The sequence below is a fragment of the Rousettus aegyptiacus genome, unplaced genomic scaffold (genome assembly GCF_014176215.1).
Source record: "Rousettus aegyptiacus isolate mRouAeg1 unplaced genomic scaffold, mRouAeg1.p scaffold_m13_p_5, whole genome shotgun sequence".
Lineage (NCBI taxonomy): Eukaryota > Metazoa > Chordata > Mammalia > Chiroptera > Pteropodidae > Rousettus > Rousettus aegyptiacus.
This window is the reverse complement of record NW_023416308.1, coordinates 97137967-97153297: the sequence shown is the minus strand read 5'-3', so window position 1 is coordinate 97153297 and position 15331 is coordinate 97137967. Positions and strand designations below refer to the sequence as shown.

General features: G+C 33.9%; 1 protein-coding gene across 1 annotated transcript; it reads right to left on the bottom strand.

Annotated features, from left to right (window-relative positions):
• Nucleotides 1-10257: 10257 nt before the first annotated feature.
• LOC107515726 (prefoldin subunit 4-like) lies at nucleotides 10258-10686 on the bottom strand. Its single transcript, XM_036221585.1, has one exon. The coding sequence runs from the start codon at nucleotides 10675-10677 to the stop codon at nucleotides 10258-10260; it is 420 nt and encodes a 139-aa protein (XP_036077478.1). The 5' UTR covers nucleotides 10678-10686.
• Nucleotides 10687-15331: the final 4645 nt, after the last annotated feature.

Here is a 15331-nt window from a genome sequence, read left to right as displayed (position 1 = left end):
AATAATCTTAAAGATACTATAAAGTAACTATGTGTAACATTATTAAAGTGATGAAATAAAAACCAAAAGGAAAGAATAGGATTTTATGATATTAGAATATGTGAATTTGGAAAACAGTTTAAAAGAACTCCTAGAAATGAAATCATTGAGCTTAAAAATTCAATGGAAGAGTTAAATAATAGGTAGGTTCTAGCAAAAATTAGAATTACTGAACTGGAGGAAAGAGTTGAGAAAATTAACCAAAATGCACTAAAGATAAATAAAGAAGTGAAAAATAGGAAAAAAAGGTTAAGATGAGTAGGATAGACTGAATGAGGTGAGCATCTGTCTAATATGATGAGAGTTCTAAAGGAGAAGAGTGGAGGAGAAGCAGTATTTAAAGAAATTTCAGTAATTGAATGTGTAGTGGTTATAAACAGCATATAGTTAAGTTTTGTTTCTTTTTTCTGTCTGACAATCTTCATTTTTCTATTGGAATATATGTTCTTTTTGTAATTTACATAATTACTGATATATTTGGGTATATATTGACAATTACACTGTTTTCTTTTTGTCTCGTTTGCTCTACGTTGCTTTTTTCCTCCTTCGTTAGATTAATTGAATAAATATTTTTTATCTTTTCCATTTATCAGCATGAGAATTATGCATTCTATTAGTGGTTAAAGCTGTGCTGCCTCTGCAGTAATCATTAGGTTATATGTAGCTATTTAAATTTAAATATGATTATAAATTATTTGAAATAAAATTTAAAAATTTAGTTCTTCATGTTGGGTACTCAGTAGCTACATGTATATAGTCCATGTGTTAGACAGCCGTGCATAAAACATGCCCATCATTGCAGAAATTTCTGATGAACAGCATCAATCTAGATAATCTGAAGGTCTGTTTATATCATCTGGGTCTTCTTTTAGTTTTATTTCTTGGTATGCCTTGTCATCTTTCATTAAATGGTAGATATTTTATGTGAAAAAATTACATAGGTTCCAGATATTTTTATCTTCCCTAAGAAAGGAGGTTCATACTGTTCTCTGTCAGAAAGCTAGGGTGGGAGTCAGATCACCTTAATTTGTTCAACAACTGAATTACCATAAATCGTCTGTATTGGAATTTTTATTAAGACAAATATACAACTGGTTTATTGCAAATGTACACCTGGATATAGTTCTCCAAAGATCTGAGAGGCTGGAGTGTATATTAGGGCCTCTTTTTGCTGGGTCATAGACTTCCTTTTATCTACTTGGCATTTTTAGACCATCAAGAACTCTGCTCTGTTTTGAAGTGTCATCCTAGTTAGATTCTTAGCCTCTTGCTTTGTGTATCTTAAAAATTTGTGTGTCAGGGCTGCCTCTCCCCCATCCTTGCTGTCTTGCTGACTCTGGGCTCTACTTTTTGTCTTTTCTACCCCGTACAATTACCGGAAGCTTTCAACTACTTTGCTTCTTAAGAACTACACAGATTCGTAGCCTTTTAGCCTATACTAAGAATTAGTAAATTTCCCAAGAGGGAACTTTTCAGCTCACTTCTCTGCTTCATTGCTCTTTAGCATCATGGTCCTTTAAGTTCTGGTTGTCTCAGTAGCTCTCAATTCTTTTAAACAGATATTTAAAAAAAAATCTTTTTCTTGCTCATTTTTCTTGATGTGAGCATTCATTGGTTTGCTATAAGTTATGCTATTATAGCAGAAAATAGAATCCCTTCCACTTCACTTACATTTATGGTTCTTATGCAAACTCCCGATACTGAGAGGAGAATCGCTTTATTATAGGCATTATTTCTGCCTAGTTATGTTACTTGGTATCAATATGACTGCTACTGTGCTTGTATCTGTAAACTTTTAATAAAATCCTGGAGATGTATTAGAAAAATTCATATGATTTTATTTTTTTGGCAAACTTCTGATAGCAATAATACCAAGTATCGTTAATTAGCCACCTATGAAACGCCTTGTGTATTAGATATATGTTGCTTCTAATGTTAACAATAATCTTGCAACATATGTATTATTGTTACAGGGCTCAGAATGATTTAATGACTTCCCCTTGGCAAATCCAGGTCTGAGTTTAAAATCCTCAGCACTATTTCCCAGTAGTTTTGAGAATGTAGCAAAAGCTCAAGATTGTTCTGCACATCTCCTCACACTTAGTTGCAGTCACTTGCTATAAAACAATCCAGCCCTTCTAGGTGATATCCCCCCAAAATAAAAATAGAAATAGTGACAAACAGGCCATGCTGATTGTACTGAAAGGCTCCAAAATCATTTTAATGAGCTAAACCTAAGAGTATTAGTAATAGTCTAGTAACCACCAGCATGTTCTCTGCTTCAGGCAGTTTAGCTGGCTGGGCATAGATGGGAAAATCATGGATGAGAACTCTTCATTTAAATAAATTAGCAATGCCGTAGCATTCATTATCTGTAAACCTATTTTATTTTAAGCTTGGGGTACCATGCAAAGCCAAGTAGAAGATGCCAGGCATTACCTTTTGTTTTACCTGCTGTGTAGGAAGAAAATCCCATGACCCCAGCACTGAAGAGCAGACAGGACCTGAAAACACTTCTTCCTAGCTTCTGGCTTAAGTGCAGATTCTGAACTACCATTGTTTGTCTTCTTACTTCTTAGCTTTCTTCTACATATTAATCCCATTCTTTGTGATATTTATTCTAATCTGAAATAGAATGGTGGGAAATTAAATTATGATTGTGGATACCAGGCAGTTCCTAAGGCAGATGTTAGCAAAATGATAGTCGAGGACCCGGAGTATTTGTTTTAGACAGTAACTTTGTCCAGAAACATTTGACAATTGTTAAGACAAGATATTCCAAGAAAAACTCTAATCTTATGAATGGTTTGTTACAGATATACTCATAGTCAAGAGAATGATATGAAACGTTTATTTTCTCTTGCCATTGGATTACCTTTCGGTCCTAATAGTAATCATCACATGGATACCAAGAAAGATCTTTTTCAGTCTCTTGCCCTGTGTCCTTTTATTATCTCTATTCCCTAGCTCTCTCCCTCACCATATGCTGAGTTCTTGTAAATTTTGCTGCCCCAAGAAACCTATTTCAGACTCTTTATTTGGATGGTGAATCCTTATTTTCTTAAGTGAACCACCTATAAAGCAAACATTTTTTTTCTTAGAATCAAAGGTCAATATTAGAGCATTAACATAATTGCATTTTTATGGGAGAAGGTTCTCTGTGCATCAGAGATAATAGTAGAGATGGGGTTAAGGAGAAAGAGGCACCTATGCTCTAGGATTGCTAATAAAGAGAGCAGTATGGCATGATTAATGGGACAAAATTTTATGAAGTGTTTTTCATTTTTATATAACAATTTGAATTGCTCCATAACTCTAGGGACACAACTCATTCATTCATGTTTATTAATCATGTACTCTGTATCAGGCACTAGGTTGCCCACAGATAGGTTTACATTTGGTAAATAAAAAAGATGTAATTCCTGCCTTGGTTAATGTACAATCTAATTGGGAAGACAGAGAGCAAACATGTTAAAAGAAACAGTGATAAGTGCAATAAAGAAGTAAAGGATTTGGTAATAAGGAATATGTACAGTGTGAACGTTTACATGCACTAATTATATATAAAAATAGAAGTTATCAACATATAGGTGGCATTGAAAGCTGTAGATACCTATGAGGAAAACAAGGGAAGAGAGTATAGAGATAAGGAAAGAAATTCTTGGATTACACTCTATGGGACTCTTTTGGTCCAAATTGTGTACCATCTGCTAAAATTGCTTGTAAGTTCATTATCAGGCATTTTATTCACAGACTTCTTTTCCTCACGTAGTTTTTACAAGAACCCTGGGGACTTACGAGGTCCTTAAAGGCCAACACAACAGTCAGGTCTAGGTTAATCACTCTAGTGTGAGCTTCATTTCCACTGTACCAAATTTATCCAGAGAGACCCTCACTTAGACTTCCAGGAGTATAGCAGTTACCTAATTATAGACTTCTATAGTCTTTTCACTGTACAGACAGTTTGGGCAGGATCAGTCCTGACATCCATGGCAAATTTGCACTCCTAGAGAATCAACAACCATTAGCCAGATCACACTCCATAAAGCTCTAATCTTTGCTTCTTTCCAAGCTTCTTTAATTCTCCACATGAGCCTAGACCCTTGGAACATATAGATCTATTTAGGAGCCGTCTTCATGATGTTGAATTTCTGCCTGGCAGCAAGTCCTCTGGCTCTGAAACCTAATCTGGTTGTTTATTGTTCCTTAGATTCTATCAAGAGGTGATACCTTAGAAATCAAAGCCTGCCCATCTCCTTCCTTTCTTCCTCATGAGTGTAGATGGAGAGTATCCAGAAACAAAACAAAATTATTATTTCAATAAATTATTCTGCTACTTTAAATGACAGAATACATTTAAAATAAGTTTAAGGTCAAAATACATGATTCACTGATAGTTGGAATGGAAACTGGTACAATATTTCTGGAAATTAACCTAATAGTATAATAGTATAAGTATGACTGTGCTCTATGAACCAGCAATCCCATTTCTGGGTATATATCACACAAAAATTTTCCTACATGTGCATCTATAAGTATATTCATCGCTGGTGGGATTTAGAGGCAACCTAGGTGGTCATCACTAGGGGAATGGATAAGTAAAAATATGGAATTTTTTATTTATGTAATAATGTCATCTGTAACTAAAGGCAATAGACTTCTTTCTTTGCAGTTGTTTTCTTGCCTCATTGTACTGGCTAGGACAATTATTTATGTTGTATAGATGTTTTAGTTTCTTCCTGATCTTAGTGGCAACATGTTTATTTATTCTTCATTCAGAATTTTGTAACAACAGGATTTTTTTTTTTTTTTTGGTAAATGTTTTATATCAGTTACATTTCTTTCTATTCCTAGTTTTCTGGGAGTTTTTATTAGACATGGATATTAGTTTTTGTTCATTTCACTTAATGCATTTATCGAGATGATTGTATGATTGTTCTCTTTTATTATGTTGATATGGTGAAATATATTGACTTAAAAATGTTAAATTAACTTTGCATTCGTGGGATAAACCTCAATTTAGCTGTGATATATGATTCTTTTTCTACTCTGATGTATTCAATTTGCTATAATTTTGTTAACTTTTGCATTTATATTCTTGAGGGTTATTGGTCTGCACTTTTCTCTTGTAATGTGACTTAGCAGGTTTTGGTATCAGGGTTATACTGGCCTCATGAATGACTTGGGAAATGTTCTCTATTCTCTTTCCTATGAGAGTTTTGTGAGATTGGTGTTATGTCTTCCTTAACAATTTAAGGGAATTCTCCATCAAGGTGAAGCAGCAAATGTGACTATCATTTTCTTTGTAGGAACATTTCTAATTACAATTTAATTTCCTTAATAGACGTCAGCATATTCAGATTTCTTTTTCTTTCTGTGTTGGTTTTGGAATTTGTGGCAAAGAATTTATTTTATCTAAGTGTGGATAAAACACTTTTGATACTAAAAAAAACTTCCTTCTCTAGGATGAAAACTAAGACATGTACTACAGTAATTAAGTTGGAAGATTATTAAAGGAAGCTAAGGAAAATAGACTAGGTTGTGGCTTTTCTGGGGTTTTTATTGAGTGTCTCAGGTGTTCATGAGGCCTGGCTACTCTGAAAGGTCACAATTCAAATGTTCCCAGTACATATTCAGCTTACAGCCACCTAATACTTGCTTTGTTTATTGCAGTTGTTCTTTGACCAGACATGTAGCATCTTAGGATTTGGCCAAGACCCTAGACCTGGACAGAGGTTTCTGGCATTTTTTCTCTGCTTAGTTCCATTGCCTTCTCTCTGGTCTTCTACCTCACAAATTTCAGCCACTCAGCCTCCCAAACTCAGAGCTCTGCCTCCTCAGCTTTGTAGATAAGCCTCTACATAGCTTATACCTCCCACTTTGCAGTCTGGACAGTTCCTTTGGGCTAAAACTGGGGGTAAACATAAGCGATCACAGTCCTATACTACTTGTTGTCTAAAGTCAGAAAACCGTTCTTTGATTAATTTTGTCCAGTTTCTATTTGCTTATGGTGGGATGTCTTTCAGTATTAGTTACTCTGTCAGGACCAGAAGTGGATGGTAATTCTTTATTAGAAATCTATAGAAAGCCCCTCTTAGGCTGGAATTAGTTAGATTTTCATATTAATTCCTGAACCAATACTAGCAAGAGGTGTAATTATTATCTTTGGTGAAATCTAATGAGAATCCACTCATGGAATTGATGTTGGCAAACTTTCTTAAGGCTACATTTTAAGAGTGCATATCAAAAGACTAAGAGAGAACTCTTTTGGATGTGTTAAATGTTTTATATCTTGAGGGGAATGCTGGTTACACAACTTTATACTTTAAAAACTCATATTGTAAACTTAAAATTGGTGAATTTTATTGGAATTAAATTACCTAAATAAAATCAATTAAAAATCATTATTGCTTGCTTTTGTTGCAATATACTGAAAAATGTATTTTTTAAAAATTCAAATATCAGCAACAACAAAAAAAGAAACAGCCCATCTCTGAGCTTCATAGGGAGCATCGTATGAGGTAATGTTTTAACTATAAAATTACCAGCAACCAAAGAGAGAGAAAACATATCTTCCTAGTCCAGAAGCCTTGAGAACTTTTTAATTGCATTCTTTCTCTTATTTTTTTCCGGGTCACTGTCATGTTTCAGGTAGTCAGGTTCTTTCTCTCTCATAATCCACTTGAAGAGATAGTACTTTCCACTCTCTTTAATGGAATGGCCTCTTTTTCCTGATAGGAACCCATCTTCCTTAGCCTTCCTTAATAGCCCGCAGTGCAACACAGTACAGCGTCTTTGTTTATCTTCCTAGAGAAATAATCTTTTCTTTAGTATCCGAAGTGTCTTATCCTTATTTTATTTGGAACTCTTGCTGAAAGAAGTTATTATAACTTTCATGTTGCTGTCCAGTAGCAGACATAAATGCTTGTTTATAGAGCATCCATCACTCTTTCTTCTATTTAGTGGAACTCTAAATCTGTTCCAGTATCCACCACACTCTCATACAGCCTATGTGTCTCAGGGGAAGTTAATCTCATCTTCTTTCCATATAGTATGAGCTAAATCAATCTAAGCTTCTTAAAAAGTTTGAAAACATGGACCCAACACCAAAAGTTTTCATTAATAGAGAGGAGTGTTCGTGGGGCATTATCTGCTAACAAGCAAATCTATGATGAAAAAAAGAAACAAACCACCATGGACATGTTTCTGAAAAGAGTGATATCTCCTCAAGAAGAGCCTCAGGCAGGTCCTTCAGGAAGTGGTCCAAAAGAAGGCATTGTTATCACAGGAGATCACAGCTCCAAGGCCCTATTGCCCCTGAAGACCTTCTAGTGGGACAAGAAGTAGAAGTAGAAACAGTTATATTAATTATCTTGACACTATGTAGGCCTGGGCTGATGTGTATATTTGTGTCTTAATTTTTAACAGAAAGTTTAAAAAGTAAAAAAATAGAAAAGAGCTTATAAAATAAAGATATAAAGAAAGAATATTTTTCTACAATGTGTTTGTGTTTTAAGCCAAGTGTAATACAAGAGTCGAGTTTAAAAAATTAGTTTATAAAGTAAAAAAAGCTATAGTAAGCTAAAGTTAATTTATTATTGAGGAAAGAAAAGTTTTAAAATAAATTTAGTATAGCCTAAGTCTACAGTGTTTATAAAGTCTACAGCAGTGCACAGTAATGTCCTAAGCTTTCATATTCACTCACCACTCACTGACTCACCAGGAGCAACTTCCAGCCTTCAAGTTTTACTCACAGTAAGTTACCTGAACAGGTAGGTGTACCTTTAAAAATTTTTTGTACTGTAATTTTATTGTACCTTTTCTATGTTTAGATATACAAGTACTTACCATTGTATTTCTGTTACCTACAGTATTCAATATAGTAACATGCTCTGCAAGTTTGTAGGAGCCATAGGCTATGCCATCTAGATTTGTGTAGGTTTACTTTGTTATGTTCAAACAGCGATAAAATCCCTAAGGATGTATTTCTCAGAACATACTTGTTGTTGTTAAGCGATGAATGATGATATTGTTTTTTGTTGTTGTTGTTGTTGTTGTTATTTGCTTTTGTGCAAGCATAGGGTTTTGTTTTTTTGTTTCTTTGTTTTTTTTTGTTTGTTCATTTATTTTTTTGCTTGTCTTCTCAATTATGGAAAATTTAACCATTTAATAATAGAAAAAATAGTATAATTAAGACCCACATAGCCATCACCCATCTTCAGTGATTACCAACTCATAGTTAATCTTGTCTTTTCTATTCCCTTATCCTTATCACCACCCTGGCCCACAAATTATTTTGAAGCAAATTCAAGTCATCATATCATTTCAGTATGTATCTTTATTAAACTAGGACTCTTAAAATACACAGTTTCAAGACCATTATACTGCAAAAAGAAAAAAAATGAGTTATAACTCTATAATGTCAGCACAGAAAAGAAAAAAGAATACTTCCATAATATCAACAAATATCCAGTCTCTGTGTAAGGTCTCCCAATTAATTTACTCACATTTACTTAACAGTTTACTTAACTCAAAATGCAAATAAGATCTATATATTGCAGTTTGGTGGATGTATCATTTATATATTGCTGTAGTAACATTTTAGCAAAACCCACAATAATTTGGAGGGAAAACAAACAAGCAAAAAAAAAAAATTATTGCTGACATCCCTGAGGTCAGCTCAGCAGCCCTTTTGATCTTGTCTGGGTTCATTTGTGTATCTTGGTTTGAAAGACTATATAGAATAGCCTCACCTGGAGTGACTTGGATGATTTGGCCTTAATCTACATGTCTGTCATCACCCAGTAAGCTAGCCAAGGCATGTCGTCTTAGTGATACAAAAGAGTGAGAGAGCAGGCAGTAGTATGCTAACCTCCAGAGGTATAGGCTCAGAATTGGCACACCATCACTTCTATCTCATTCTTTTGGCAAAAGCAAGTCATAATGCCAAGTCACAGTGTTAGTTTGAAAAGCACTATGAAGTTATGTTATATAATGTGGGGTGAAGAATAGAGCAATTTTTGCAATTTACTGCAGTGAATATATCATATAAGTCTCTTTTAACCTATTGGTTTCTACTTTGTATTTTTCTTTTCCTTCTTGTAATTTATTTGTTGAAAAAATTGTTTTGTTTTTATTCCAAAGAGTGACTTTTCTGATTTTATTCGTGTAATCTTATTTGACATGTTTCTAAACCTTTATATTTTCTACAGATTGTAGTTAAATCTAAAGGGCTAATCAGATTCAGATTCTGGCCAGATTTTTTTTTCTTTCTTTCTTTTTTTTTCCCCCCAAAACATGAAAGAGTATGTTGTGTTTTTCTAATAGGAAGCACATACTATTATATTGTGCTGTTAGAGGATATCATTGATTTTTGTCTAATTCCATTATTTTATTATGAGTAGCAGAATAGTAATATTTTTCATTTTTTTTAGTTGGAATATCTCTATAAAGAAAACTTTTTTACTCATCAATTATTAGATTTCTCTGAGATAAATTGGAATTGGAAAGACAGGAAAAATAAGTCATGAATGTGTGCAGAGGGGAAGACGTTTTCCACTGAAAATCAGTACACTGTGATCAGAAAGAAAAGAGATGTTGGACAGGTCCAAATAGCAGATATCCACTCTGCCAGGAAAAGGAATTATTTGGTCCAAAGACTATACATATGGCTGTTATGACAGGAATGTTCATTAAATATACATTAAGCATATGAATCACATACAGCACAGTTTTAAAAATTCCATTTTTAACAAGCAACTAAATGATGATTTCTTTTTTTATATTAATATGCCTTCTGAATTTTCAGTTACATCTGTGTTACAAATGAACAACTTCATTTGAGTTCATTCATGAATCTTTTGAATGAGCCAGCCTTCTCAAGTCAAACTTTCTCTAGGATTTTTATACCAGGTAAGGACTAGATTCTGAACTATAGTAAATTCTTCAAACTAATACCATTGTGGGAGGGCTCTATTTTACTGATGGTAAGTTTCTGCTTTTTCATTTACCAGTGGTGTTAGAATGGTATATCTCTAAGTGGATAAACTGGCTTTTTTGTCTGTGTAATATATAGGCAAGTTTCATTAAATAAATGAAAAATATTTTTAAGTAAGTTTTGCTTTCCATATAATTCAAAGAAGGGAAATTATCACTTAAACAATATTCAAGTTTATTACACAAATTTAAAAATGTACTATAAAATGTATTATAAAATGTTTACCTTTCATCAGCTTCAAGATTTATGTTGCTCCCAAATTTTTGATATAACTGAAATTTCAAATCTGCTAATACCCGATGAATTGATTCCACTCTGGATTTTAGAGCGTAAATTTCTTCTTGCAAATTTTTCTTTGCTTCTTCTAACATTTCCTGTATTTCTTCTTGAGAATGGCTAATGAAAACATTTTTTTCAATTTGATAAGATGTCAATAAGCAGTTGTCATCTGCAAGCATGATGACCTTACAAGGATCTTTTAAATTTGGAGGTTTTTTTTCTTTCTTTTTTTTTTTTACATTTATTTCTTCCTCTAGCTCTGTGGTTCTGCTTATGTTCCGCACAAATTTGTTTATCTTTTGTTGATCTTCAAAAGTAACACTGACACTTTCTGTAGCTGTCTTCTTCATGGTGGATACCATCTTGGGACTCCTGGCTTTTTGATTAACAAACCAAATTCTGTCATAAACTTGTAACTCTCTTAGGGTGAGTTCTCTAGAACTCACATTTCTGAGTTAACTGACAAAATATAATTTAGAAGTCATCTAAATTGACGACCTTATTCCATTCACCAATATATTGTTGAGTACTTTAATATAGGTAATTTTTTTTCTAAAAGAATGTTTTACATGGTTTCTAGGATAGTCTACTCATGATTTCCTGCCACATGAGACTGCTGGCTTTCAGTTGCCTTTATGGGGCTGTCCTTATTTTCCTGACCTCCAAATGTTGAGGTTCCTCACTCTCAGTTACCATACTTTAAAATTTTCTGCCTGTGATCATTCATTTGGTAACTTAATTCAGTCTCTTAGCTTTAAATACTATTTATATAATTCTCAAATTCACATTTCCAGTGTTGACCTCTCCTCTGAATTACAGACTTAAAAACCAACTTTTGACTTGATATCTCCACTTGGATATCTAAATATACATCTCAATTTTAACATGTCTTAAAACAAATTCTTGATTTCTACCTTATCATCATCCTCTCTACACACAAAAAAGAAAATAAAAGATGTTGCTCCAGGTGTAGTAGGGGTTATGAGTACACTTTCATTGACTAGCTATGTAACTTTGGGCAAGTTACTAAAAATAAAAATTCATCATAGTTTCCTTATTAGTGATGATTAAATGAATTATATGTGAGGATTAAATTATTAATATATGTAAAGTGTTTGGAAAAGTACCTGGTACTGACTAAAATCATTTAAGGGTTAATAGTTATTATTACTGTTTTGTTGTTTTTGTTGTTATTATCTTGGCGAATGGCATCTCCACCCAGCTGCTTGTTCAGGCCAAGTACTTTGCGGTCATTGTGATTCTTCTCTCTCATACTCTACATGGAGTTCATCAGCAATTTCGGTTGGCTCTACTTTCTAGTTTGTTCTGAATCCTACTTTCTGCCACTTCCATGGCTACAACTAAGTCCAAGCCATCATTGTCTCTTGCCTAAAAAATAACAAGAACTTTCTCACTGGTTTCCCCATTTTTATTCTTGCCTGTGTAATGATTTATTTTATCTGTCTACTTGATTGGGTCACAGGTACCCAGATATTTAGTCAAACATTATTCTGGATATGTTTGTGAGGATGTTTTTTGGATGTGATTAACATTTGAATTGATAGAGTGAGTAAAGAAGTTTGTCTTCTCTAATGTGGGTGGCCTTATCCAGTCGAAGGCCTAAATGGAAAAAAAAGGTAGACCCTCATGTAAGAGAAAACTTCTCCTGCCTGACTTCCTTGAGCTGGGGTATCCATTCTTTTTTCTTGTCTTCAAACTTGAACTGAAATATTAGCTCTTTCTGGGTCTTGCGCCTACCAGCTTACAGACTAGAGCTTATACTATCAGTTCATATGGTTCTCGTGGCCTTCAGACTCAAACTGGAACTGTACTGTCTGCTCTCCTAGGTCTCTATCTAGCTTTCTGATTGCAGATCTTGAGACTTCTCAGTCTCTATTATGTGAACCAATTCCTTAAATTTCAACTTTCTCTCTCAATCTCTGTTTCTATCTCTATCTTCTTTTGGTTCTGTTTCTCTGGAGAACCTTGACTGCTATACCCCATAAGCTTATTCTCTCAAAAGAGCAAGCAGAATCCTTTAAGAAAAGAAATCTGATCATATCAGTCTCCTGCGCAAGACACTCAGGTGGCTTCTCCTCATGCATAGAGTAAAATTCTAACTTATTTTCTTGAAGGCCTTGCATCATCTGGCCTTGGCTCATCTCTTGATGCTACCTCTTATCTACTACTCTCCACCTTGTTCATCACACTTCTGACATGCTGGCCTCTTTGCTGCTCCTTGAACACACAAATCTGACTTCCACGACAAGGTCTTTAAATATACTGTTACCTCAGACTGGAATTCTCTTCTTTAGATATCTGCGTGGCTCATTCTTTCTTAGTTCAAGATTCTACCTATGTGTCAGTTATCAAGGAAGCCTTCCCTAATAACCATGCTTTCATTATCTCCATCCTGCTTTACTTTTTCCTTGGGTTCTTACTTTATATTTTATTAGAAAGTAAGATCTATGAGGTCAAGACTTAGTCTGTTTTACTAAATGCTTTTGGCCAGTGCCAGACAGTACCTATACATGACATGTGCTCAATCAACATTGCTTATTGAGCTAACACTTGAAATATAAATAACTGCAGTTTGCTCAAGCTTCAGTTCTGTTGTTCAGTCTTGCTATCATCCTGGGCCAGTTTTTCAGCCTAAGCATAACTCACACAACTACCTTTGTGTGGAGACCTTTTTGGACTTTAGAGTTAGGCCTTGCTTAAGTCTCAGTAGAACTTTATATTAAGGAAATTCTATAGGAAAACTCATAAATATCTGATTATATTTTCATATATCTTAATTGAGAAAAAGAGAAAGATTACTAATTTCTTTTTAATGGAAAATCATGTTTCTTTTCTTTTTCATGGTCAGCTAAAGATGGAAAGTAAAACATATATAACTAGTTAGAGGTTTCTTAGCCTCGTTCTGATGCTAAGTGTTTTTTTCCAGTTGAACTTTAATTCGTCTGTACAGAGAAGAGGCCAAAGAAATCTTTGCTTTGAACACAGGGGTGCATATATCTTTCCAAATTAGTGTTTTGGATTTCTTCAGATAAATACCCAGAAGTAAAATTGCTGGGTCATATGGTAGTGCTATTTTCAATTTTTGAGGAACATCCATACTGTTTTCATAGTGGCTGTATCAATTTACAGTCCCAACAATGCATGAGGGTTCCCTTTTCTCCACATCCTCACCAACACTTGTTGTTTTTTGATTTATTGGTGATAGCCATTCTGACATGTGTGTGGTGATATTGTGGTTCTAATTTGCATTTCTCTGATGATTAGTGATGTTGAAAATCTTTTCTTATTCTGTTGGCCATCTGTATGTCCTCTTGGGAGAATTATCTACTCAGGTACTCTGCCCATTTTTTAATTGATTTTTTTTGGTGTTAAGTTGCATGAGTTCCTTATATATTTCAAATATTAACTTCATGTCAGATATATCATTGCTAATATCTTCTCCCATTCATTAGGTTGTCTTTTCATTTTATTGATGATTTTCTTTCCTTGCAAAAACTGTTCAGTTTGATGTAGTCCCATTTGTTTATTTTTGCTTCTGTTTCCCTTGCCTAAGAAGACATATCCAAAAAAATATTGCAAGAGCTATGTCAAAGAGTTTACTGCCTATGTTTTTTTCTAGAAATTTTATGATTTCAGGTCCTAAATTTAAGTCTTTAATCCATTTCGAGTCTATTTCTATATATATTGTGAAAAAGTGGTCTACTTTCATTGTTTTCATGTATCTGGTCAGTTTTCCCACCACCAATTTTTGAAGAGACTGTCTTTACCTCATTATATATTCTTGTTGCCTTTGTCATGGATAATTTGACCATTTAGGTTTGGGTTTATTTCTGGGTTCTCTATTCTGTTTCATTTATCTATATGTCTTTTTAATGCCAGTACTATGCTATTTTGATTACTATATATATCCTTATAGTTTGATGTCATTGCAGCATTATTTATAATAGCCAAGATATGGAAGCAACCTAAGTGTCCATTGATAGACAACTGGATAAATAAGGTGTGGTACATACATATATACAGTTGAGTATGACAGTCATAAAAAAGAATGAAATCATACCATTTGGGACAACATGGCTAGACCTAGAGGGTATTATGCTGAGTGAAGTAAGTTGGAAAAAAGAAAGTCAAATACTATATGATTTCACTTAGATGTGGAATCTAAAAAATAGCAACAAACAAAAGAGAAATATATAGATAGAACAAATTGTTGATTGCCAGATGGGAGGGGTTTGGGAAGTGGGCGAAAAAGGTGAAAGAGATTACATGGTACACATTGCCAGTTATAAAAATTGTCACAGGGATGTAAAGTACAGCATAGGGAATATAGCCAGTAATATTGTAATAACTGTGTAGAGTCAGATGAGTACTAGACTTAGCAGGATGATCACTTGGTAAATTATATAAATATCACTATGTTGTATACCTGAAACTAATATAATGTATGTCAACTGCAATTTTTAAAAAATTGCCCAGTTTAAAAAAAAGAAACCTTCGCTTGTTTTCACCTGTGTTCCTGCACATGTAAGGATAACAACTATATGTGTTTATTTTAACTGGATACTAGACTATTGTGAATGTAACTGGTCTGTATACTCAGAATGACAGGTGGTTGCAAATCTGAGAAATTCAGTGGTCCCAAACAACAAATAGCAAAGTCCTCAAGATGAAATTCTAGAGGCATGGATGTTTGTGTGCAGGCTGTTAAAATTCTTGTGATTCTTGTTTTTATAGTGATAAAACCAACCAATAAATGTGAATACTAAGGGATCCAGTAAAAATATTTAAGAACAATCTCTGATTTATTGACTAGGCATTTTCCTATCTTCCCCAACCCCCAGAGTTCATTTGGTGTAATCATGTATCATTTTTAATTTTGTATGTTTTTTACTTGACATTTTCCCCATTTTTTTTTTCTTTTTGAATTCTTCTGTATTGGCGCTAAACTTAGAACAATCTCCTTGGGAATTTGATGCCCTTTCAGCTCACTTCTTA

Excerpts from the sequence above, each read along its gene's own strand:
- LOC107515726 (XM_036221585.1), bottom strand. The coding sequence starts at position 10,677 with ATGGTATCCACCATGAAGAAGACAGCTACAGAAAGTGTCAGTGTTACT.